The sequence below is a fragment of the Sardina pilchardus genome, chromosome 1 (genome assembly GCF_963854185.1).
Source record: "Sardina pilchardus chromosome 1, fSarPil1.1, whole genome shotgun sequence".
Lineage (NCBI taxonomy): Eukaryota > Metazoa > Chordata > Actinopteri > Clupeiformes > Clupeidae > Sardina > Sardina pilchardus.
Window position 1 is genome coordinate 18,367,562 of NC_084994.1, and position 26,188 is coordinate 18,393,749.

At 41.6% G+C, this 26,188-nt stretch overlaps 3 protein-coding genes across 5 annotated transcripts in view; 1 reads left to right on the plus strand and 2 right to left on the minus strand.

Moving 5' to 3' along the window:
• Positions 1-703: 703 nt before the first annotated feature.
• Positions 704-13,566, plus strand: LOC134083464 (zinc finger protein 239-like). The gene is made up of 3 exons (XM_062539792.1): positions 704-781; positions 11,518-11,701; positions 12,395-13,566. Exons 1-3 carry the CDS (start codon positions 764-766, stop codon positions 13,339-13,341), a joined length of 1,149 nt encoding a protein of 382 aa, XP_062395776.1. The 5' UTR covers positions 704-763; the 3' UTR covers positions 13,342-13,566.
• Positions 13,567-17,037: 3,471 nt separating this feature from the next.
• LOC134076909 (B-cell receptor CD22-like) lies at positions 17,038-22,538 on the minus strand. The gene is made up of 7 exons (XM_062532204.1): positions 22,490-22,538; positions 21,851-22,024; positions 21,291-21,551; positions 20,249-20,506; positions 18,550-18,637; positions 17,496-17,798; positions 17,038-17,301 (listed from the first exon to the last, which is right to left on the minus strand). The coding sequence occupies exons 1-7, from the start codon at positions 22,536-22,538 to the stop codon at positions 17,238-17,240; spliced, it is 1,197 nt and encodes a 398-aa protein (XP_062388188.1). The 3' UTR covers positions 17,038-17,237.
• A 3,412-nt stretch (positions 22,539-25,950) lies between these two features.
• The window catches only part of LOC134067109 (CMRF35-like molecule 8), a 9,886-nt gene continuing 9,648 nt past the window's right edge, over positions 25,951-26,188 (minus strand). For all 3 annotated transcript variants that reach the window (XM_062522384.1, XM_062522299.1, XM_062522220.1), the window contains one exon: positions 25,951-26,068. The gene's annotated coding sequence lies outside the window, so the exon portion shown is untranslated. The remainder of the gene's footprint in view (positions 26,069-26,188) is intronic.

A 26,188-nucleotide genomic window follows, 5' to 3' on the forward strand; every position in this document is an offset into this window, starting at 1 on the left:
TAATAATTCACAGGACATTCAGTCCTTTTACCAACACAACGGTTATGAAGAACATGCATTCTCATACTAAATCTCTGTACATTACCAACCTAATTCGTTTCCAATATCCCAATAACATACTAATCTCAAATGTAAAACGGCTGCTAGCTATAGCTAACTGCACGATAGCCTTCAATAGCCTAACATAACGTTATCTCACTAGAAAATAACTTAGTATTTCAAGTGATATATTTAAGGTGTGACTTTCTGTCATAACATCAACTGTTAAGTTGACATCAGCTATGTAAAACTTACCGAAACTTGCCGTATGCCTACACCCACGGGCGACTAACGTAGGCTAACGTTTTCATGACACTTACTAAACTGGAAATGGCAAAACAAACTAACACAAAAAGAAATGCAATGGTCACCTTAATCCGATGAACATACAGATGACTCTCGCGCCAACTTTAATGTGTGCCTTTTATTCAAGTCTGTTCAAAGATTTAGTAAAGCCCTATTCGCTCCCCAGTTCGATGTTGCTTCTTTCAATCCAAACGGACATTTTTTCCCTAACGTGAAGCACAAAATCCCCGGATGTACCGGTTGTAGGCTACGTCTTCAGTTGAACTAGGCTACTTGAAACCCTAAACATTGGCCTGAGCAGACAACTACGGAGCAACTTGCAATATAATGCCGTAAGTGACAGACGACACACACTGAGCTTGCCTCCAGCCAGCCTCAAGGGTTCAAAGTTGCAGCACACCGGTTGGTAGCCTACGGGATGGATGTACGAAGTAAGGTAAGCCTAACTGAGTTAGCCTAGTCTATGAGTTAACGGTATCTGTTACAGTAGGCTAGTCTACGACTTCTGACACACAGACAAGACGGCTAGCCTACAGTTTCATTAAGCTGACGTTAATGTGGTTTCAATCGACCTCCACTCCTGACTGAGTCAGCTACGACAGCCAGCAAATTATATGATCATTATTAGGGCCACATTTTGGACACCTCATAGAGTGATAGAACTCTATAGCCCCGTTTATACTATGGGCCATTGGCCCAGGAACTTAAGCCCAGGAACTTAAGCCCAGGGCACAAGCACCAGGGCTAGAGTTCTCGGTACGTTTATACTGGGGTGGCTCTGGGGTGGGCCATGTAGCCAACTGTCAAACTTGGAGCCATAGAAACTTGTATAACATTCCAAAGAGATTACCAATAAAGAAAACATCACAATAGCTAAAAATAAAAATGGAGCCAAATGAGATACTTCCCTTAATTATTTTATTGCTTCAGTATATTAGCACATCTCGTCGAGACCAAGACGAGGCAAATGATTTGAGGATAAGGAGACGGCGTATGGCATCTGAAGTGCGCTTCAAAAAGATGCTGAAAATGCGCAGACTCCGGCAAATGGTACGCTAACGTTAGCTACAATAAGCTAACTAAGTTTGCTAGCCTTCAGTCTAGTGGCTCACCAGAAATTATCATTATCATTATTTTACGAGTGGTAACGGTGTTTGTTTCTCATTGGGTTTTTTTAAACAAGTATTGACCTGTGTAGACTTCACACAAGCTGCTGCTACTGTAGTTTTAATCTATAGGCAATTCAGGGGTGGGGAACTCAAGGGCCAGTTGTTGTTGCAGCTAACGTTAGTAACGTTACACAGACACATAAACTGACCTCTCTCATCCGTCGTCAGGAACCGTTCCTCTCTGCACATCCTTCTCAATATCCATTTTTGTATCACAGTTGCTTGTTATACATGCTAACTTCGCAGAAAAGCGTTATTATCCATGCGAATCTGCCCCCATGATCCGTCCTGTTAACCTACAGTACAGTAGATCCCACGCTGTGGCCAGACAGGTGTCGAAACTTTCTAACTAACTTTCTCAGGCTAACGTTATCCTGATACTCCATACAGATAAACCTCGCATCCCCGCATCCCCGCATTACAAAAATAACTTTCCTTCTCTTCAACAATAAAATCGCCATGCTAAATGTTTTGTCAGTGATCACACTACAAGCGTGATACCCACCGTGTTTACAGTAGGCTACGGTGACAAGGGCAGTGACCCGGATAGAGTAACAGACATGACCTTTTCTCATTTTTCTACTGTGTTGTCATAGTCTACAAGCTTTCTTTTAGGTCTACTGTATGTCTACAAGTACAAATTGTTTTACAACGGACGTAATGTCTCAACCTTTTTTTTCAACCAGCTTTTCAAACGTTTAACCTTTACCTGTGCATTGTTATGGGGATGGGGTGTGGGCTTACAAAAAAAAAAAAACCTTATGCTTAGGCTTAGGCTGGGATTATACTTGCCGTTAGACCAAGCGTAAGCGTATGCGCCCGTGTGCGACCTGCTGTGTCCTGTGTACAGACTCGCTGCAGCATTACGCACCTTACTGGAGGTCTTCACCAGGGGGAGACTAGTAGCCTAATATCAGATGTGGATGTGGCCATGTGCCATTGTTTACTCTCATGATTGCCCCCAGCTTTGATGTCGATAATGCATCTTGCAGTCACTTTCTTTTGGCAATGATCGCCCCCTACTTTCTTGTCAGTATTGCATCTCGCGGACGCGTCGTGTTCGCTTGCGACGACGTGCACGACCGACGCACCAAACGACCGTAAAATACGCGAGGCAGCCATGATGCGTACACAAACGCGTTGTCTACAGCAAGTCTAAACGTGCCTTTATTGTCTGTACAATCTAAATGTGGCACCACTTGAGCCCATGGTGAGACATACAGCAGTTTTTGTTTCACTGAATAAGCCTACTGTTGTTGTATGGCTGAAATGACAATAACACAATAACACTTGTCCTTATTAAAGTATGGAAAAGAATACTACACACACATCCAAAAAGCGATAAAAACTGGGTGCTGGACAGACAAGCATAAGTTAGGAAAGAGAACAGGAGTCTGCACACCAGATTTTTTTTTTTTTTTTAAATGGTAAATCACCACGTGTAACTTTTCGGGCCCTAGCCCTTCATCAGACAAGTATTAAAGTATGGCCAGAATTTCCAGCAGGATAAATGAAGTAGATCTATCTGTCTAGGTCTATCTATCTATCTATCTATCTATGTTTCAGGTGTTTTCCAAATCTCTAAGGTCACGAGCACTACAGTCCTTCCCAAGGTCGGATAGGTGGTGGCAAGACATCGCATGCAATTACAGTGATGCAGAGTGGATTCAAGACTTTCGGCTTTCTAAACCAACATTCCACTTCATTTGTCGGTCTATCAGGCATGCGATTGCTAGAGAGGACACCAATTTTAGAAACTGCATACCTGCAACAAAGAGAGTGGCCATTGCTGTTTTCCAACTGGCAAGCACAACTGAATACCGTGTGGTTGGGGGTTTGTTTGGGGTCAGTCGGTCTACAGTCTGCAACTGTGTTAGAGAGTTCTGTAAAGCTGTAATAGACATACTAATGCCCAAATTCATTAGGATCCCTACTGCTGTGGAGATGGAGGGGATGGCAATGTATTTTGAGGAAAGGTGGGGCCTTCCTCAATGCATAGGGGCCATAGATGGATCACACATCCCCATCATGCGCCCAACTCAGTATCCATCGGACTATTACAACAGGAAGGGATGGCACTCTATTGTGGTTCAGGCAATTGTTGATGGCAAGGGGAGCTTTTGGGACCTTTGTGTGGGGAGCCCTGGCAGCACCCATGATGCCAGGATATTAAAGCGATCTAACTTTTATATACAGGCAACCAGTGGTGTATTTCCTGGTAAGCTAAAGAGGGTTGGTGATCAGGACATAGGCTACTACATCCTGGGGGATTCAGCATATCCATTGCAGAGCTGGCTACTGAAGCCATTCATTGATAATGGAAGGCTGACACCAGATCAGTACCTTTATAACACCACCACCAGTCGGGCACGAGCAGTTGTTGAGCATGCCTTTGGCAGGCTGAAGGGGAGATGGAGATGCCTTTTAAAGCGCAATGACTGCAATGTGGAAACAGTGAAAGACATAGTCCTGGCCTGTTGTGTTCTTCACAACCTCTGTGAAAGGCACAGTGAAGTGTTTGACCCCGAGTGGACTGTGTCAGAACCACAGTCATTTACAGCACCTATGCTGGATGACGACAGAGCTGCTATGCTGGGACAGGACGTCAGAGCTGCTTTAATTCAGCACATAAAATCTCAATAATAACAACTCCACCAGAATTCACTAATTATTTCATTTTAATTAATTAAAGTAATAATATTTTTAATTCCACTTTCGATCTTATTCATTTCTCTCTCAAAACATTGACCAGCTGTGCCAGCACTGACACTATAGCTGAATTTTCCTCCTTCCTCATATTGAGCTCTCTCTCCCTCCTCCTATCCTCCCTGTCCTGCTCTTCGCGTCGTAGTGCAGCCTCTCTCTCGTACATTTGACTGTCTGCCTCGCGGTAAAAAGCAATCAGCTCCTGTGTGGAGGCCGAAGCTGCTGACCACTTCCTCTTTCCTGCAAGAACCGAATGCAGCCACTTATTTACCTACATACTCATTAGTACTAAATATTATTTTTGTTATGACAATCACCTGACTTACCAGGGGCCTGTACTACGAAGCGGGGTTACTGGCTTAGCTGGGTAACTTCGAGAGTAAGTTGATCACGTGTGGCGTAACTTCCCGGTTAACCCGTACTACGAAAGGTGGATAGGTTTTAACCTAGGTATGCTGCCATGGCAATTTACGCTGCATCTCAAACCTGCTCCGAGCAGGTTATGATCTTGGTTAACCCGAGGTTTGCGGTTAACCACACCCCACAATGTCGACGTAGGTTACTTGGAAGATACATTATTGGAGCGCAAATTTTAAGCGCCTCTCTTCGCAAGGCGAGAGTTTTTAAAGACCGCCAGAATCTTTCTCCATAGGCTATAATATTCTCTATGAAAGATAGCCTATACATTCTCAGCCGAGGGAATTCGTTGCATTTGTCAGCTGATCGAGGCAAAGTGGAGGCTATAAGCATTGGCAATATAACATTTTCATAATTAAGACATATTAATGCAAGCTATAACTAGGCCTATAAACCTTCTGAATGTTTTTGAGTTTCATTTTCACCTGCTGCCAGCGGCACTGCCGTTGCATCTAAAATGTTCACAGGATAGGCATACACTAAATCAGTCAATGGGGCTAAACATTCAATTATCCTTTATTAATATTTATTCATATACATGGCATGAATTGTGTTGCATCTGTAGGACTCTTATGAACTCAAAATGTATTTATTTCAACACATTTCAGACATTCCGCAAGCTATTAATCCTGCGTAACACATAGGCTATTTAAGGAACATGCAATAAAACTTTACTTTCATATATCCGATCTGCAATAGCCTACGTTGCCAACAGCCTTGTCTTGCTTTGTTTGCTGCCGACGTAGGCTATTTGATGTATAGTAAAGTGGGTTTTAATTCCTCGCACTTTTTATAATCATTGCGCATTGCTTATCCGTAAAATAACGTGATCGCGTCATCATTAAAAGTGATGATTTGCGCTGCAACCCGCCCATTTTATGTGAACGCGCACCAACTCCGATGAGGTTAACCCCAGTTCAACAAATCAACTTCTTACTCACCGTCGTAGTACCGATTAACACCAATGAAGATAACCAGGTTTTGTCAACCCCGGTTTAGCAAAGTAACCCTGGGTTACATGTGGGTAGGTTGAGCTCCCTTCGTAGTACAGGCCCCAGTGGGGTGTCCTACGAAGCAAGTTAGACAAATCTAGGTTATCTAGACATATCGAGGCTGCACAAAGCCTCAACTCGGGTATTAAGTTAAGTGATCCTACGACAGCAGGGGGGTATTTCACAAAACCAAGATAGGGGATTTAGACAGGCTTACTGGGTTATCCTGGATGAACATAGCCTTGACTTGGTTTCACAGAAGAGATCACATATAAGTTACCATGGGAATTTATACTTGGAAGCTAGCCTGCTCCCGACCAGGCTAACAGCCAAGCTAAGTTAATTCTAATGGTAATTACATTATCTGATTGGTTCTGCTAGCTGTCAGTCAAATCAGACCTCCATGCGATTTTTTCAAAGAGCTGTATTCCATTTATATATTATTTGCTACTTGTATTTACTCGCAAAACACAGCAGAATGGCTGCCTATACCATATGGGTGTCATTTAAATTATGGTGGCCTTATAATACTCGTTGTTTACTTCTTTTTTGACGGACGTTTGATGAATAGCCTACTGTAGTAGTTGGTTGGAAGTGGAGGGGACATTTTTCTAAGGTGTTTTCAACTAATTCGGCCTTTAAGACAAATTAAGATAATATAGGACATACTTTGTGCATCTTTGCGGTGGCAAAGAGCTTTCTTAATGACGTTGCGTGCTGAGACAAGGAAGCTCTCACACGTGGGTGCATACGTAAATTTGCATTCAGTTGATCTGCCACACCTACTCCCGCTATGTAACAGAAATACTCATGATTCCCATCCAAAAAAGTACAACTTTACCTCGTTGTTAGTCTATATCAAAAGCGGTTGTTCACTTTGTGTGCAAGACGCTATTTTTCGCGTCTTTTTTATTCCCACCGTGAGTTATTTGGGGGAGAAACGAGAACGCGCACACATACCGAATAACTTAGACCTGTCTTGACCTAGCCGCCTCAACTCATCTGCGCTCAGCATTAGTGAAACGTATTTAGCATGTTTACTTTGACCAGGCTTGGTCAACCGCGTGTGTCGTCACTTATCTTGGATCTACTTACTCTGGTTTTGTGAAATAGGCCCCAGGTATGTGATACATTTGTCAAACTAGGCTTTCAGCTCAGATCTGTGCGCGTTCTCGTGGTTGGGGTGATTTTGACCAATCGGGAAACGTGGAGACGCACAAGACAGCCTAGGTTTAAAAACGATTACTTCCGCATTTATGAGCGGTAGCGAAATCTAGGGTGGTCTTTTTTAGTGTCTAACCTATAACATCAAAAGGTCGATGGTCATCAGATATTGTATGGCATGCATGTCCATAGTAGTGACATATTTGCACGCACAACATAGTTAAAAGCGCCTTCGAGATTCAAAATGTTTGCAGAGGCGGGGCTGGACCTGATCAAAGTATGACAGATTAGCACACGTGAGATAATGTATTGGTTAGAATTGGTCAGAGGGCAGTGATATTTCACGATTTGAGCTATAACTAAGCACATAACCCGCTCCCGACCAGGTTTGGTTGCGAGCATAAGATACCATGGTGATACAGCGACGCTAAAACAAATCCACTTTCGTATGACAGCATACCCTGGTTTTGAGCGCAACATACCTCGCTAAGCCACTAATCGAGCTTCGTAGGACACCCCACAGGGGGGTATTTCACAAAACCAAGATAGGGGATTTAGACAGGCTTACTGGATTATCCTGGATGAACATAACCTTGACTTGGTTTCACAGAAGAGATCACATATAAGTTACCATGGGAATTCATACTTGGAAGCTAGCCTGCTCCCGACCAGGCTAACAGCCAAGCTAAGTTCATTCTAATGGTAATTACATTATCTGATTGGTTCTGCTAGCTGTCATTCAAATCAGACCTCCATGCGATTTTTTCAAAGAGCTGTATTCCATTTATTATTTGCTACTTGCATTTACTCGCAAAACACAGCAGAATGTCTGCCTAATACCATATGGATGTCATTTAAATTATGGTGGCCTTATAATTAATAACATACTCGTTGTTTGCTTCTTTTTTGACGGACTTTTGATGAATAGCCTACTGTAGTAGTTGATTGGAAGTGGAGGGGACATTTTTCAAAGGTGTTTTCAACTAATTCGGCTTTTAAGACAAATGAAGATATATATAGTCATACTGTGTGCATCTTTGCGGTGGCAAAGCGCTTTCTTGATGACGTTGCGTGCCGAGACAAGGAAGCTCTCACACGTGGGTGCATACGTACATTTGCATTCACTTGGTCTGCCACACCTACTCCCACTATGTAACAGAAATAATCATGTTTCCCATCCAAAAAAGTACAACTTTACCTCGGTGTTAGTCTATATCAAAAGCGGTTGTTCACTTTGTGTGCAAGACCCTATTTTTCGCATCTTTTTTATTCCAACCGTGAGTTATTTGGGGGAGAAACGAGAACGCGCACACATACCGAATAACTTACACCTGACTTGACCTAGCCACCTCAACTCATCTGCGCTCAGCATTAGTGAAACCTATTTAGCATGTTTACTTTGACCAGGCTTGGTCAACCGCGTGTGTCGTCACTTATCTTGGATCTACTTACTCTGGTTTTGTGAAATACGCCCCAGGGGGGTATTTCACAAAACCAAGATAGGGGATTTAGACAGGCTTACTGGGTTATCCTGGATGAACATAGCCTTGACTTGGTTTCACAGAAGAGATCACATATAAGTTACCATGGGAATTTATACTTGGAAGCTAGCCTGCTCCCGACCAGGCTAACAGCCAAGCTAAGTTAATTCTAATGGTAATTACATTATCTGATTGGTTCTGCTAGCTGTCAGTCAAATCAGACCTCCATGCGATTTTTTCAAAGAGCTGTATTCCATTTATATATTATTTGCTACTTGCATTTACTCGCAAAACACAGCAGAATGTCTGCCTAATACCATATGGATGTTATTTAAATTATGGTGGCCTTATAATTAATAACATACTCGTTGTTTGCTTATTTTTTGACGGACGTTTGATGAATAGCCTAGTAGTTTATTGGAAGTGGAGGGGACATTTTTCAAAGGTGTTTTCAACTAATTCGACAAATTAAGATATATATAGTCATACTGTGTGCATCTTTGCGGTGGCAAAGCGCTTTCTTAATGACGTTGCGTGCCGAGACAAGGAAGCTGTCACACGTGGGTGCATACGTACATTTGCATTCACTTGGTCTGCCACACCTACTCCCGCTATGCAACAGAAATAATCATGATTCCCATCCAAAAAAGTACAACTTTACCTCGTTGTTAGTCTATATCAAAAGCGGTTGTTCACTTTGTGTGCAAGACGCTATTTTTCGCGTCTTTTTTACTCCAACCGTCAGTTATTTGGGGGAGAAACGAGAACGCGCACACATACCGAATAACTTACACCTGGCTTGACCTAGCCGCCTCAACTCATCTGCGCTCAGCATTAGTGAAACGTGTTTTGCATGTTTACTTTGACCAGGCTTGGTCAACCGCGTGTGTCGTCACTTATCTTGGATCTACTTACTCTGGTTTTGTGAAATAGGCCCCTGGTCTGGTCCTTGGGGGGATTAATGTAGAGGAGCCCTGGCTAACTGGCTCTGGCACTGAGGCTGACCCTTGATCTGTTAATGTAATTGGATATAGTGGACACATTCCCATTAAAGTCCTTTGTTCACTAACTTCACATGAGTTTCATAGGCTACATAAGAAAACCAACAAGTTCACTTTAAAAATGTCTGTTTATCAACAGTATTAAGCACAGTAAGCCTGCGCCAATTTACGAAAATATGCTATTCTTATTTTAGTCACAAGAGGGCAATAGTATCGGGCGCTATCAGAGTAACTAGTTCAAAGTTCAGTTCATACAAAAAAGGAGAGTAACGTTATTCGGTACACAGTTCATAGACGTTTGCAACTTATCGCAAAAATCTGTCAACAAAACTTGGAGAACCTGTGGGGTAAACTACGAATCTCGATTAGTGGGTTAGCGAGGTATGTTGCGCTCAAAGCCAGGGTATGCTGTCATACGAAAGTGGATTTGTTTTAGCGTCGCTGTATCACCATGGTATCTTATGCTCGCAACCAAACCTGGTCGGGAGCAGGTTATGTGCTTAGTTATAGCTCAAATCGTGAAAAATCACCGCCCTCTGACCAATTCTAACCAATCCATTATCTTGAAAAACGAAGTTATCTCACGTGTGCTAATCTGTCAAACTTCGAACAGGTTCAGCCCCGCCTCTGCAAACATTTTGAATATCGAAGGCGCTTTTAACTATGTTCAACGTGCAAATATGTCACTACTATGGACGTGCATACCATGCAATATTTGATGACCATCGATTTTTTGATGTTATGGGTTAGACACTAAAAAAGACCACCCTAGATTTCTCTGCCGCTCATAAATGCGGAAGTAATCGTTGGTTAACCTAGGCTGTCTTGTGCGTCTCCACGTTTCCCGATTGGTCAAAGTCACCCCAACCACGAGAACGCGCACAGATCTGAGCTGAAAGCCTAGTTGGACAAATTCATCCTTGAGTGAGTTTCGTAGTACCACTCAACTCTGATTGCGACTTTCGTTTTTAGCAATCCAGGTTATCCAAAGAAAACCTGGTTATGTTCAACGAGATTCGTAGTATACCCCACTGGAGATGGCGTTGATGTGATCATGTCCATCGTTTCCCAGTCGATTGTACTGCTGCCAAAAGCATCTATGAGAGAGGTATGATTTGTTTTAATCACTACTACTAGAGAGAGCTAACAGTAACGTTAGTTAGGCTAACGTTAATTGCGTTGTGATATCTTCAAATGGAACAGACACTATACTCTTAAACATGGACGGGCTAGGTGATCACATTTTCGTAAAGACAAGGGGATGAGGTGCTATTTAGTTTATATGCTTTTTAAAATTACAAGTCAATGCACTGACTGCATTGTCAGCTTTACCCAAGTCAAGCTCCTCGTCTGGCTCCTCTTGGGGTTGGCTCGTTGCCGTTGAGTTCCTAAGACCTGTGCCACTGGAGGCTGGCCGAGGACCAAGTATCTGGTCCATCAGGTCATACCAGGGAAATGTTGCTCGCCCTGCTCCACTCCTGTTATTTTGCTCTTTAGCTTGCCTGTATTGTTGTTTTAATTTCTTGAGTTTCTCCCTGATTTGTTTGCTGTCCCTGTTAATGCCTAATTTGCCTAATTCTTGTCCTATCGTTACATCATCATTTCTCACTATTCCCTCAAACTGTCTCTGTATGTCGTCCTGACCCCAAATTTCCAGCAGTACTTTAGTTTCGTTTGATGTCCATATCTGTCTCCACCCACTTGCCATATTTACTTGATTTATTTTTATTTCGACCACGGATAGCTCTAGCTACTACAATTAGCGGCAAAAGCTAGCTACAGGCAGCGGGCGGATAGTAAATAGAACGGTAGCCGTAGTAACCAGTTCGACGTGACGTGTAAGCACCGGGGCTTGGATCGTGGCCCTGACCGTTGAGGTGGGCTTGTTGTCAGGGCAATAGTTCCAGGTTAAGCCCCGTTTCAGCCCAGCCCCGTCTAGTATAAACTCCTACCTGGGCTGGGCTTAAGTTCCAGCACCGGGTTCAGCCCATAGTATAAACGGGGCTTATGATGTGTTATCTATGACCCTGATGTGTTATATTTAGCCTAGGCTATATTGCTGGATTCAGCACAACAGCACCTTTCCAACAAGCCATCATAGGCCAGTATTCTTGTTCTATGATAATCCTTGGTAAAGCAACCACAAAGTAAGCATCTAAACACTAATGCTAACAGTAGGCACTGAATTTAACCAACTGTTTCTAGATGACAAGTTTTTTTTTTCTCTCCCTGTATTTATTAGGAAGAGGAAGATGAATCACACTTGGCTCCAGTGTCCAACTCTAAAGCTGCCCCATCTACCCTGTCCCGTACAGATCCCCTGCAACTGGTCAAGTTAAGCAGGGTGTCTGTGATATTAGTGGACTGCTGCAGGACAGGACAGCATGGGACAGAGAAGAACAGAGATGGAGAACAGCAGAAGAGTCGTAAGATAATTACTCACAACCTGAGACTGTTGAGATCTCAGTTACCATGAAACTCAAATGATGTGTGTGTATGTGTGAGCTGAATGGACTGTTTACAAGACCCACATTCACTGTATTTTTTTTATTAATTTAATTAATTTCTGTAAAAATTGATTCATGTTTTCTCATTGTAGGCTATATGATTTTCGTTTGGAAGTAAACAAGTCTGCACATATGCTTATTATATGCATATGTTGTTATTTTCTTCCTATTATGTAGGTGACTTCTCTCTAATTCCAATAGACCTAGTTTGCCTACTAAAAGGAACCAAAGCTGCCATTGTAGTCCATATACAGAGATCCCGGTGTTAATTGAAGTAACTACAACTACAATTTAGCATCACAAGTTAGCTCTGGGGTAGCAAAAATCAAAGTGTTCCGTCTTAAAACGTAATTCTTGAGCAATTTTAATCTAGGGGTCTATTTCACCATGACAACAGAAATAGCTTTGTTTCCCCATGCAGAAAAGAAAGGCTTCACTTCATTGTTAGTCTATATCAAAAGTGGTTGTTCTCTCTGTGGAGAGTGTTGTTAATTCCAACTATGGGTTCTTTGGAGGAAAAACGTTGGTACGCTTTGGAACAATACAATGAGGAAACCCAGGTATTGATCTTTTTCATGACCATCATTTATTTCATGTGCTGTGTTTTCCCAGTGAAACGGACAGGACTGTGCATCTCATCCTCCATGGCCCTTTCAGGGAGTACCACATCCAGCCGGACCCTGCAGAGAGAGCCAGAGGAGTCCGGAAGATTGTCCCGTCCTCTGCGTGAACACAGCTCCCAGCTCAAATTGTTCCGTCACACTCACTCAAGAGAGAAGCTGCACCACTGCAAGCTGTGCGGCAAAAGTTTTAATCGTTTCAATAGCCTTGGTATCCATCAACGAAGTCACACGGGAGAAAAGCCATACCACTGCAATCAGTGTGGTAAGAGTTTCGGTCAAGCGGGAAATCTCAGAGCTCACATCCGCATTCACACAGGAGAGAGGCCATACCACTGCGCCCAGTGTGGCAAGAGTTTCATTCACAACGGAAATCTCAGAGTACACCAACGAACACACACCGGAGATAGGCCGTGTAAATGCACTCAGTGTGGTAAGACATTCCTTCATCAGGGAGATCTCAAAGTTCACCAACGAATACATACCGGCGAGAGGCCTTATAAATGCCCTCAGTGTGACAAGGACTTCAGCGTAAAGAGACATCTGGATAGGCACCAGCTTATTCACACAGGAGAGAGGCCGCACCACTGCAGTCAGTGTGATCAGAGTTTCAATCAAGAGGGAGATCTCAAAGTTCACCGGCGAATACATACAGGGGAGAGGCCGTATGCCTGCACTCAGTGTGGCAAGGACTTCAATAGAAAGGGAAGTCTCAAAAGACACCAGCGCATTCACACAGGAGAAAGGCTGCACCAATGCACTCAGTGTGGCAATCATTTCAGTCGAATACAACATCTCAAAAGACACCAGCGTGTTCACACAGGACAGAAGCCGTATCAATGCACTCAGTGCGGCAAGGACTTCAATGTTAAGGGAAGTCTCAAAAGACACCAGCGCATTCACACAAAAGAGGCTGCACCACTGCAGTCAGTGCGGTAAGAGTTTTCGACACAAAACAACTATGAATTGTAATATGAATTGACCATTGTTGATCTGTGATCCCTACTAACCACACCCATTAGTTCAGATTGGTTGCAGAGTTCATTTATAATATCATAGGGGGGGCATAGTTTTGCTAGTAATATTAACTTAAAGTTGATGCAGAGTTGCAGTGACAAGAAAATGTAAAAGCATTTGTTCAGGTTTTAAAAAGCAGGTGGGTTAACCTGGGTGTATCTAATCTTATCCAATTACAATTGGTTTCAAGCCTCCGTTGGAATAAAATTACTGTTCTTAAACTGGTTCTTGATTATGATTCATAATAACATGTTTTGCTGCTGTAAAACCTAGTGCAACCCCTCATGTTCACCGAATTTCGCTGTGCGACGAAATACAAAAGTTAAGAGTGGCTACATCTCAACATTGCTTGCTAAATTACTTGTTGCTATGTCTTCATGTTATGAAATATTGACATAGTTATGTAGTAACCTTTTAAAACACTATTTATCACCCGGTTGCCATTAACCATTGACTTTATAGCTAACTAGCCAAGACGAAGACAAATGTAGTGAAAATGATTCTTGTTGAAGTAAATGCATGAGCTACAATGTAATCATCTAAGTGTGCAATTGACACACTATGGCACTTGTAAAACATGAGATGCATGATGTTTTACTAAAAACATGAGTGCTCTTACGGCTGCAAAAACATAAGGCAAAGCAGGCTCACAAAACATACGACGCTCAGAGCACATACTGTACGCAGCATGCAAAACGCTATCTAAAAGAAACAACATAAAAAGGCATATTCAATGTGTCCTGTCTGATCACAGCCTACCTAGCATTTGCTCTCACTCTCTCTCTCACATCTTTAGTCACATTAAAGAGATTCAATTTTCTTACACTTAACTACTTACCATGGCAGACATACAGGCTAATTAACTGCACCGAAGGAGTGATATCATCTTCATATTGATATGCAAAATTAAGTATTTACTAATTAACCCATTTAATCCCAACGGTCACAATTGTGACCGATTTTTTTTTTGTTGCTTCTGTGCCTTTACAGATGTCACTGTATGAAGTATCAATACATTTTCCCCAAAAATGGAAACCTGAAAGGGTCTCAGTTAAATATGTGAAGTGCCAAATGTGTAGTGTAATTTGTCACATGGTCAGAGCTGCTTATGTTTTGGTTGCACCCTGAACAGAAAATTTCCACCCAAAAGCTCCCAAACTAAAGCTTAGAAAAGTATGTTTATGTAAAAATAGGGCAAAGAGTTTGGGTACACATAATCTTTAAGGTGTCTAGTATGGAGGGATGCAAATGAAATATGTGAACTTTGTTCAGCGTTCTCATAGCATGAGTGAACATGAAGACGGTCACAATTGTGACCGCTAGGCAACTACAGAGTCAGATTTTGGGGATTTTCTCTTTTTTTGACACATTTCTTTGTCCAATCATCTAATTTCCAATAAATTCCAAACAGAGATGATATGGGGACATTGTCCCAGGTCTGTTATTTACATTTAAATGTGTATCACAATACAATACTCAACATTGCCTCTGCAATTCTCTGCTATATTCTAAGTGTGCCGATTTTTACATAGAGAAGCCATTGCATCACACTGTTATGCATAGCTATTGTAATAGCTAATTTTCTATGTTGTTCTTTTTCTTAATTTTACTTTCAGTAATGTCCTACACATATAAGATCTAACTGACTGTCCAGATTTTACAATCATACCTCAAAAACAGTAAATCATTGTCCCCATTGACTATATTCCTATATATTCCTATATTGCATATGTCACAGGTGGTGGGGGTTGTAATCAACTCGCCAGTCAGCCTGTTGAAGGCAAATTGGCTGAATGTATGCAAAGACTTGCAATAGACATGAACAACCTTACCAGAAAATATATTCCCCACCCCTTTCCCAACAGCCCCCCAACCCACCCCCCAACACACACACTTATGCACAGTAAAGGGCCTATGTCACAGGGGTCAGGCAGACAAACCAGAAGCACAGCTTCATGTGATCAAAAATAATTGTCTCATCAATCTGTCCTGACACTATTGTATGTCCACGTTACAGACTGTGTCCTATTATATATTTAGAACCTTACTTAATCCAGTAGTCAAATGAATTAAATTGAGCAATATAATGGATATCACACCGTTCTGACACTAGATTAGGCCAATAACTGAGGTCAGAGCAGGTTCCTATGCTCCTCAGGGTTATTTGGGATCAGGGACAGTGGTCCTGTGTTCTCCAAGTCAAGCATTGTATGTTTCCAGGGTCCTCCAGCATTATAAAGCACATAGTAGATACCCGAATGAGCATAGGTCCCAGGATATAGGACACTGGGGACATAGAGCCTTATGAATATGAGGCCTTTGGAGCAAAGGGACCAGGTAACTTAGGATGTCACTTCATGTGTGTTCACTAATTCACGGATGGGATAAATGCAGAAACCAAATTTCTTGTGTACGCAAGTATACTTGGCTTAAAAACTTCATTTACAATAATAAACAGACAAACGACATCTCTTTTTGCAACATGTGGTGGTTGTTGCATTGTGGTATATAGTTGATATAGATGATATAATGGCTTTTCTATGTAAACATGGTAAGGTTGTTCATGTCTATTGCAGGTCTCAGCATACATTTAGGCATTATGCCTCTAACAGGCTGACTGGCGAGTTGATTATACCCCCCACCACCTAGTTTGTATATGTGACATATGTAAAATAGTAGTCAATGAGGACAATAATTTACTGTTTTTGAGGTATGATTATCAACTCTGGACAGTCAGTTAGATCTGATATGTGCAGGTAATGACTGAAAGTAAAATTAAGATAAAGAACAGCATGGCAAATCAGCTATTACAATAGCTATTTATAATAGTGTGATATAATGGCTTCTCTATGTAAAAATCAGCACACTTAGAATATAGCAGAGAATTGCAGAGGCAATGTTGAGTATTGTATTGTGATACACATTTAAATGTAAATAACAGACCTGGGACAATGTCCCCATACCATCTCTGTTTGGAATTTATTGGAAATTAGATGATTGGACAAAGAAATGTGTCAAAAAAAGAGAAAATCCCCAAAATCTGACTCTGTAGTTGCCTAGCGGTCACAATTGTGACCGAAAATAAAACACTCCTTTTCACCCACTTTTTTATTAAAATTTTAAAAAATAGTAATTGATTACTTCAAAGGGTTACTCAAGACACATGATTTTGATATGTTCATGTCTGGGAAAAATTTGGGATTAAACGGGTTAAATAAGTTACTTGCTTTTGTGCATTCAGGATAAATGTAATCTACAGATGCAAACAGGGAAGTAAAACAAAAACAAATTCACTGTTCACCAGTAGATGGCAGCAGCTGCTCATATCATTCTCACAGTCAGTGCTCATGTTGTTGCCATAGTTACATCAGCAGCTCTTTCTCTTGTTCTACTGTTAACCACAACCACAGATCTCACTACAGGGGTCATTCACAAAACTAGAGTGTTCACAGACCTCACCTCTGAAAAGGTAATTCAGAGAGTGTTCCCTCCATGTTCCCTCCTAGTCAGTCTAATATACAAAATAAACAACAAACACCATTTACAAATATTGGTAATATTTTATGTTGGTCCTTATGTCAAAATGTTTATTGGACGTGATTCATATGTTGTCTTCACATTCTGACAAACCTTACAAACCTGGCTTGACTTAATTTACATTAACATTCACTCATATCCGTCAACAACCGCTTACAAATATTATAGGTGTGTTGCATTGAAGTATATTAATAATGTAACCAAACTCTTCACACTCCATGAACTAAATATATGATGGCATCACCTTCACTTTGTTTGCTCATGGATGATGTCATATTGCTTCACATGCTCTTCTTTAGACTGCTGTAGATCACAGACGGCTCCCCCTCTGGTGGACCAAGCGATCTGCAGGACAACAGAGATTAGCACAGCCATAAGACAAAAGCAGCGGTGAGGTGACACAGCAAGTTAGGGTCAAGTGAACTAATGTTAACCCTTCCAGATTGCGATGTCCCCAGTACTTGGATATTTCAGAGATGTCATGAACATGCTTTTATAATGTTATTATCACCCGTGATTGCTGCGTAACAAAACGATACCTTTTTTGTGCACCATCTGTCTTGAAGTAGACACTGGTGTACAGGACATCGTCTTCTGGACCTCCTGCAGTCTGTCTTTTGTCCTCGGGCTGGTCTCTTCGGTTCTGGGCATCATCCCCTTGACCTCCTGCAGTCTGTCTGTTGTCCTCGAGCTGGACTCTTCGGTTCTGGGCATCATCCCCTTGACCTCCTGCAGTCTGTCCGTGGTGCTTGGGCTGGACACTGTCATACTGAACGTCATCCTCTGTTCTTGCTGCTGCCTCGGCAGTTGGAGGAGCATCAGCTCCGCTTATCATCCTGATCCTGTAGGGATGCAAACCTCAGTCAAAGCAGCCATGAAGGGATCAAGTTAGGGACCTAGGAATGACTCCTTGTTTAAGGGTTTTGGGGCTGACACCTCAGTCAGAGCAGCCACGAAAGGATCAAGTTAGGGACTTGGGGCTGACACCTCAGTCATAGCAGCCATGAAAGGATCGAGTGAAGCCTACCTTACACTGATAAGATTTGGGAAAGATTCTTGAAAGAATGTAGTCTTTTGAGTAAAGCTTGAATGAGGGGCATTTGTTGAAAGACTACAATCTTTCAAGAATCTTTCCCAAATCGTGTCAGTGTAAGGTGGGCTTTAGGGACCTAGGAATCACTCCTTGTTTAAGGGTTCGGGGCTGACACCTCAGTCATAGCAGCCATGAAAGGATCAAGTTAGGGACCAAGGAATGACTCCTTGTTTAACACGTCAGAAGGGATGTACTGTAAACCTCACTATTAGGTCATAGCATTCATGAGCAGTGTTAGGAACGTGTAATGGTCTTCAAATTCAGAAACATTGTAGATTTTAAAGAGCAATACAGGTCTGATAATCAAGGTAACCCGGGGACGCGTTTTGTACATGGTGGGAAGAGACATCTCTCCTCTGTGCCTCTTTTCATACTGTTTCCTAATTGCAAATCAAAAACACAACCTGATAAAGAGAAATCTAGGAGAGTTTAGTGACAGTGAACTGTTTTAGAGTGTACGTCTAATCTCACCCACATTATCCCTCATGTGATCTCCTCACCTCAGCCAGTAGAGCACACACACGAGACCAACAACTCCACAGACTGCCACTCCAACAAGAGCTGCTATGAAAAGACTCCTTTCCTTGGCTGTGGTAAAAAAAAAATGATTATTTTCAATGTTTATCCTTCCATTCACAGTTTTGTTCAGAAGGAATGTAGAACACACTATAGATAGGCCTATTAGATTGTCAACATGTTCCCTGAAGCCCTAATGTCCCTCACTGTAGTCTTTAGCTATCCTCAAATCTCTTGTTTGTCTTCAGAATTTCGGATCTGTCCTTGTGTGTGAGAAATGTCAAGTGACAGAACATCATCCCCACAGGGCTAACATGACATGTTTTGGATTTTTAATGTTATGTGTTCATGTTTCCTTTAGCTTTTCTTATTTAGTTATTTCCTAAATATATGTATTGGTTTGGTGGATTAGTATGTTGTGGGCAATTAGCTGATATACAATTTAAGATAGTTGATGAGGGTTTTAACCCTTTCATGCACGCATTATGAAAAAAAGTGTCTAGATTTTTTTAGTATTGATTTTATTACTCTATATGAGCCCAATATTGAAAATCAGTTGGAATTTTTTAAAAATATGCTTTTATATAGAAGTTATGTTATTGTCCACATATGTGGACAGTGCGCAACAAAGGGGTAAAAAATAATAAAATGTAATGACAGAAAATGTGGAAACTATGGCCCTCTACTTCCTCCATACTACCCACCCAGCCCTCTACTACCCCCATACTACCCACCCACCTCTCTACTACCTCCATACTACCCGCCCAACCCCTCTACTACCCCCATTATTGCTCACCGACCCTCACCCACCCCTCTACTACCCCCATATTACCCACCTCTACTACCACCACTACCCAACCACCCCTCTACTACATCCCTACTACCCACCCCTCTACTACTAACCCACCCACCCCTCTAGTACTCTCATACCCACCCCTCTACTACCCACCCACCCCTCTACTACCCCCATATTACCATACCACCTTGGCATTACCACATGTAATTAGGTCATTATTTATAAATATGTTTACCAAATGTTTGTTTCTTTGTAATTTAAAGCAATTAAAATCATATTTGAAAAAAAAAAAAAAAAAAAGTCCTAGTTACAAAATCTAATTTTTGGCCATTTAACTCCTCTGTTGCGCAACGTCCACATACGTGGACAGTTGCTTTTTAGGGTCTACAAACTCTATTTTACATCCGATTTAATTTCTGAAAACATAGAGTTGTTCAATACACTCTCCTGTACACTCTCCTTTTTTTACATGATTTTGCCTTCTTGAGTACTAGCTTTTTACAGATATGCCTGGAGCATTCAGCATATGGCCATTACTGTCACTCATGTTGAATTGATGATGTCATCAAGCAGTCAATATTCCAAATATAAGATGATACATATTGTTAATATATTGCCAAGGACCTACTAAAACTGCCCTGAAGTGGATTGGTGTATATCAACATGATAAATAAGTAGAAAACAGAGTTGAAGTTACTGTCCACGCATGTGGACGTTGCGCATGAAAGGGTTAATATGTGTATAAGGCATTGGTCTCTAAAACCAAGTGAATATGATCACTTAATAGGCAGGGAATTACTGAAAATCATGACCAGAATAAGAATTACTTGCTGATTATTGATAGGCTGCTATAAGTTATTTTTTTAACATCATAACTTTGCACTTACACATGACATGGAGTCTGTAAGGTGGAGATGGGAGACCCTCATGTCCTCTGACTACACAGGTGTAGTTGCCCTCATCTTCATAACTGACTGGGTGGAGCTGCAGCTGGTTGTTGATGATCTGCTTCTTCTCTACAGGACGTCCATCTTTACTCCAGATGAATGAAGGGCTGTCGGTTAGATTACAGGTGGTGCTGCAGGTGAGAGTCACATGATCACCCTCCTTTACATGTTCCGTGTCAGAAGAAACAACCACTGGACCTAGAAAAAGGAGTCAGACACATACTGAATTCTGTGTGCTTCCAGATACAGTTTTGCGGCAAAAAAAATAATATTATGAAATGGTAACTTAGAAATCTAGACGCACCCTAGCGGCAAAATTTTTTTTTTGCCTAGCGGGACGGTCTAGGGTTGCACCGTTAAGGCCAATCCTGTGTCCGACAACGGGTCAGTCGGTCCAATTAGAAAGCTCTATCTGTGTACCGAGTCCATGAGCCCACCATAGCACGGTGACGACAGAGCTATGGCAGCCCTTCGCGTTGCATATGACCGCGCGGGGGCACCTTCGGCTTCCGATATTGACGCCAGGGGGCTTGACCATGCGTCCTCGTTTGACGAGTTGGGTGTGAGACAGTGATGAACAACCATAGAGAAAAACGAAAGATGGATGAGGCTAACGAAGTGCGCTCGTTTGAATCGGCTTTGGAAGAGTTAGACTTAGGCTTTTCTTTGAAGGTTGAGCAGAAATAAGCACTCAAGTTATTCGTTTTAAAGAAGGCTGTTTTTTCCGACTGGCTACGATTGGTCACAAATGCTGGCCTATTTCGTGCAGAGGCAGTTTGAAAGACATCGGTTCATCGGTGGGAGGCAGGCTTCAGCTTTGTGAATGGTCCGACTCCAGACTATACATTTCTGCATAGTTTGGCTTGCCAGGCTAATGAAATGGCTGAATAATCAGAACAAAACATAACAGGAGTCCTGCAGCTTCTCTGCTTGGATCCCTAAAAATAAAACCTTTGCTCTTGGTGTTGTGATCTGTACTCACACATGACTTGTATCTTCATTGGCAGAGATGGAAAACCTTCATGTCCTTTAACAGCACAGGTGTAGTTGCCCTCATCTTTATAACTGACTGGGTGGAGCTGCAGCTGGTTGTAGATGATCTGCTTCTCTTCTACGGGACGTCCATCTTTACTCCAGATGAATGAAGGGCTGTCGGGTAGATTGCAGGTGGTGCTGCAGGTGAGAGTGATGTTGTCCCCCGCATCCACTTCCCCACCTCTTTTTGAAGAAACAATCTTCAGTCCTTAGAGAAGTGTGATAAAACAATTGTTTTTGTGTAGGCTACTAAAGTTAGGTGAAAATGCATGTTATATATTTTGTTTAATGATCTGTGCTTATGTTATTCATTTTATAGAAATGCAAATAATGTACCTGTGACATTCACAGAGATTCCAGGTTTACCAATCCATTTTTTCCCTTCTTTATTGGTGGTAATCCGACAATAGAACTGATGTTTTGCATCTCCTTTGGTTAGTTTACTCACATTCAGAAAACACTTACTTATTTTATATCCACAGTCTACTGTGACTCTGTGTGTGTAACTCTCGTTCTTGGAGATATCGGTAGGGTCACTAGAGTCTTGGTGTGTCCAGAAAGCCTCTTTGACTGTAAGAGAACTGGGGTAGGTGTAGGAGCAGGACATTGTAACAGATGATCCTTCCAGGGCACAGATGCGCATGGGGTTATAAACGACATTCCAGGGTATACACATGCCCCCTAAAACACAAAGCAGACAGTACATGGGGAAGCCATGACATACTGTAGTATTGACCACATTTGGTTCAAAGGACCCTGGTTTAAATCCAAAGTGGATCCTGCTCTCTTACTTACCTTAATAAAGGCAAAAAGCTAATTTGTAAGTTGTCAGGAGTTTTTGTCTAATGAAATGAATAACCAGCACACACTTTTACACCGAATGCATATTAGAAGACACATTTACAGAAAACGCTCCATTGATACCACACAGAAATAAATAAATAAAAAAAAACAAAGCCAAAAAAAAAAAAAAAAACAGCATGCGTTACATGAATGTGCATTCTCACTTCAACACATCAGAAGAAGACAGGAGGGTTATTGTTTAAGGCTGCTTTTTATATTGGGATGGTTCCCTTCAACTTTAATATGCTATTGGCATACATGTTCCCTATCAAGTTCCAGTTGTAAAATGAGGTAAAAACTTACCCAAGATCAGTGCATAAATGCTGATTAACGTCTTCATGCTAACCGGCATCTCCTCTAACCCACTAAAAGTTGTTTGTTCACATCATCCTCTCCTCATCCTCTCCGTGCCAGCTGAAGCTCCTCCCTCTTCCTATACCAACCACAATTTTCTCACCTCTGCAAAAGCAGGTTCACTCACAAGTATGAAGAATGCTGATGCTGATAAGACCCAATGGAAAGAGAACATATTATGACCAGAGGCCTAAAAACAGCTAAAGAGCATAACATGTAGAGAAATGTGCAAGGAGTCCCACATAAATAAATATGTGTGTATGTGTGTGTGATAGTCAGTCACTGCTCGTGTCACTTATCGGCATATTCTTGTTGGTTCAAGTATCAATCCACTATATTTCTTCTGGGGAGTTAAGGTGCAGTGCTACAGCTGAAGCCACAGAGCTGTGTAGCAGGCAGCAGCTAGCATCCGCGTCATGTGTAGCAGTCAGCAGCTACTGTAGCATCCGCGTCATGTGTAGCAGTCAGCAGCCATGTGTAGCAGGCAGCAGCTAGCATCCGTGTCATGTGTAGCAGTCAACAGCCATGTGTAGCAGTCAACAGCTAGCATCCGCTTCATGTGTAGCAGTCAGAAGCTACAGTAGCATCCGCGTCATGTTTTGGGTCCAAGTGCCCACAGAACAACCATTCTATCCTGCAGCCGTTTTCCAATCCCATCCCACTCCCTCCCAGGCCTGCTTCTTGTCACTTACAACTGTCCTATCTACATAAAGCCCCTAAAAACAAGTATGCCACTGAACACTGTCTCTATCCCTACGTCACCTGTTTCTTGGATGATAGAGAGTGAGTGAGAGAGAGAGAGAGAGAGAGAGAGAGAGGATCTATGAAATTCACTCCTTGCTCCTAAAATGAAATCCTGAGGTGGAGTAAGACAGCATGATGTTCAATTGGATCTGGCTTTCCCCTTGTCACTGTGTCACTGAATGAACAGAGTCATCCTCAGTAAACATCGGCTTGAAAAAACATGGACATAAACAGATTTATTTTGAAGATTGTCTTGTTTATTTGTATTTATTGGTAAAGGAGTTGAAGCAGAAGTACAGATATATTTGAATACAGAGCAAGGAGAATAACTAGAAAGTATGTAAACTGAACTGGTGGTGAGTGGTAATAATAATAATAATAATAAATTACATTTATATAGCGCCTTTCAAGATACTCAAGGTCGCTTAACAAGAGTAGGAGTGGGGAGGGTGGGAGGGGGTGGGGGGCTAAGAGGGGTAGGTCAGAGAGAAGAGGTGTGTTTTCAGGTGCTTTCAGTGGTGAGTCAGATCCTATATACAAACTGAAGCAGTTTGGCTTTGGCCCATGCAGCAGGTTTCACTTTCACTAACACTGAAAACTTTCAGAAAAAAACAAAACACCAAAAACATAACCTCTTTGGTGGAGGTGTAATCAAACTTAAATCCTAATGAAATATGGCAGTATTGTGGTGTATTGTTTAATGGTTCCTGCATTTACATGTAGGTGCAAATTTCCACGTTACTGCAAATGCATTCAATCAACCAATTTCATGAAAAACAAATCGTAACAAACAAGCTTTTCTCTCCTCCAACACTGAGCATTTCAAAGTATGGAGTGTTAAAAACTTCAAAGGTCAAAATTATTTGTGTACAGTATGTGTTATTACTAGTTTACATTATATTTAGCTAAACAGTATCTGATTCTGCAAAAACAGGCAGCTAGGTAAAGACCTATACCCAGGTCAAAAGTTGCACTATTTCTAACTTTGAACACATTTTTAGAAGCCCCGCCTATTTTTCTGCTTGCTCAATGCTCACAGGCGTTGCTAGACCTATAACTTTACTTGAGATCGTGCATGGCACTGTATAAGTGCTAGGAGCTTGTATCGTGGGTTAGTCTGTGTTGATTTGACATCAAAATAGATCCCATTATATTCCCGTCATTATCAAACTACTAATAAAAATAATAAACCACTGCCAAATAGGCTACAGGGACTGGTGAGAACCGAACCCAAGGTCATTCTTTACAGATCAGTTCCCCAATAGAAATACGCTAGTGCAAGGGCATTGTAACAGTCAGTTTCCTCACTTCATATGGAGACGGTTGAATCCAACACCTGTCAAAGCGTGACAGTGTCATCAGCCCCTTAGAGACATCTTTTTTTTTTTTGCTTGTTTTATTTTGCCTTTTTTTTTTTTTTTTGAACACCAAGTGCTACACAATAGCCTCATATTTTTGCCAGTTACTTTATCGGAACAATCCTGTTTCAGTTCACAGTCATGGTAAAAATGTACTTTAAAAAAATATGCACCAGGACCGGATGAATTGATATTAAGAAACAGCATATGGTGCTATCAATGAAAAATGGAGTAGCACAGCAGAGGGTGCTATCTACGGGTGAAATGGAGTAGGCCTACCCAAACAAAGGCCCCCATCTACTGGTAAACTGAAGTACCACAGCAGAGGGTTCAATTTGATGTTCCTGCACTGAATTACGGGACCTCTACATACATACTGCATTATTCACATTAACCTATTTGAATACACTGCATCAATATCTACATTGATAATGAATTAAATGTTTATGTTTTGCTGTTTGCAAAAATAATAATAATTAATAATTGTAATCATAGATCTAACAACTTCCAGTTTATTCTAAGTGCAAGCTTAGTTGCTCGACAAAATCCTGAACTAGTGATCTGAAGTTACTGGTTTACTCGATTTTGATAGATTACACACTGTAAATTGTTCATAATAAGATTTTCATTATCCAACCAGTTTCTTCATGTCTCAATAGATAGCAGGAATTCAGTCTTGCCGGGGACCATGACCAGAAAAAGCACGCAGAATATAGGCTACAGGGTGATGTTTCTAGGGGAAGGTCAACTGTTATGCCATAACTTAAAGGTACAGTCAGCAATAGTGTGCAAGACCAAGCATGCACAATACCATAACATTTCCTGTCACATTCAGCAATCATCTGTCTATGTAGCTGTCCATTATGTGAGTAAACTGTAATAAAAAATATGGTCTCTGTAGGCTGTCCATGCTCTGAAAACTGGAAGAAATCAAAGAGGAAGCAGCTTGTCCCTCAAACAAAAACATAACCCGGTGTGAAGTTTCCCTAGGAGTGCTGAAAGGAGGGGTGAGTTGCGTCTCTGGTGTGTTTTATGTGGTCCTTGTTTAAAATATAGCGAAGGTTAATTTTGACAAAAAACATCTGCTAATGATTTTAAACATAAACAAATGTGTTTTCCTGCACATTCAGAGACTAAATCTTTAAACAGCAAACCTGCTTTACATTACATACATCTTCCCAAGACCATATTAAGTGAAAAAGAACAACTATATGAAACAAGTACCATTCTGCCAAACAGAGCCCAAATCAGGAAAAAAAAACAAGTAACTTTCTGATACATCAAGCTTTATTTCTCAGTCATCAATTTCAGCCATTACTGGTTTGAATGAAGTTCTTAAGAAATACTGATGTGAGTGATGTGTTGTATGTGTGTGGTGCGCTCTTGTCTGGTTGTGGTGCGTTGCTGGTCAGCCAAACTGCTACTGCTGGGGGGAAAAAGAACACGGGAGAGGTCATATGTCAGAGGTTAGAGGTCATATTTAGAGGGGTCAAGTCATGATGCACGTCATAAGTCATAAGCAATTCACTCTACACTCTACTTCAAT

Coding starts and splice junctions, on each gene's coding strand:
- LOC134083464 (XM_062539792.1), top strand. Junction 11,702..12,394: donor TGGAGAACAGCAGAAGAGTC/GTAAGATAATTA, acceptor GTGTTTTCCCAG/TGAAACGGACAGGACTGTGC.
- LOC134076909 (XM_062532204.1), bottom strand. CDS start 22,538: ATGCCGGTTAGCATGAAGACGTTAATCAGCATTTATGCACTGATCTTG. Junction 17,799..18,549: donor TGTGTGCTCTACTGGCTGAG/GTGAGGAGATCA, acceptor GCATCCCTACAG/GATCAGGATGATAAGCGGAG. Junction 17,302..17,495: donor ACAGATGGTGCACAAAAAAG/GTATCGTTTTGT, acceptor GTTGTCCTGCAG/ATCGCTTGGTCCACCAGAGG.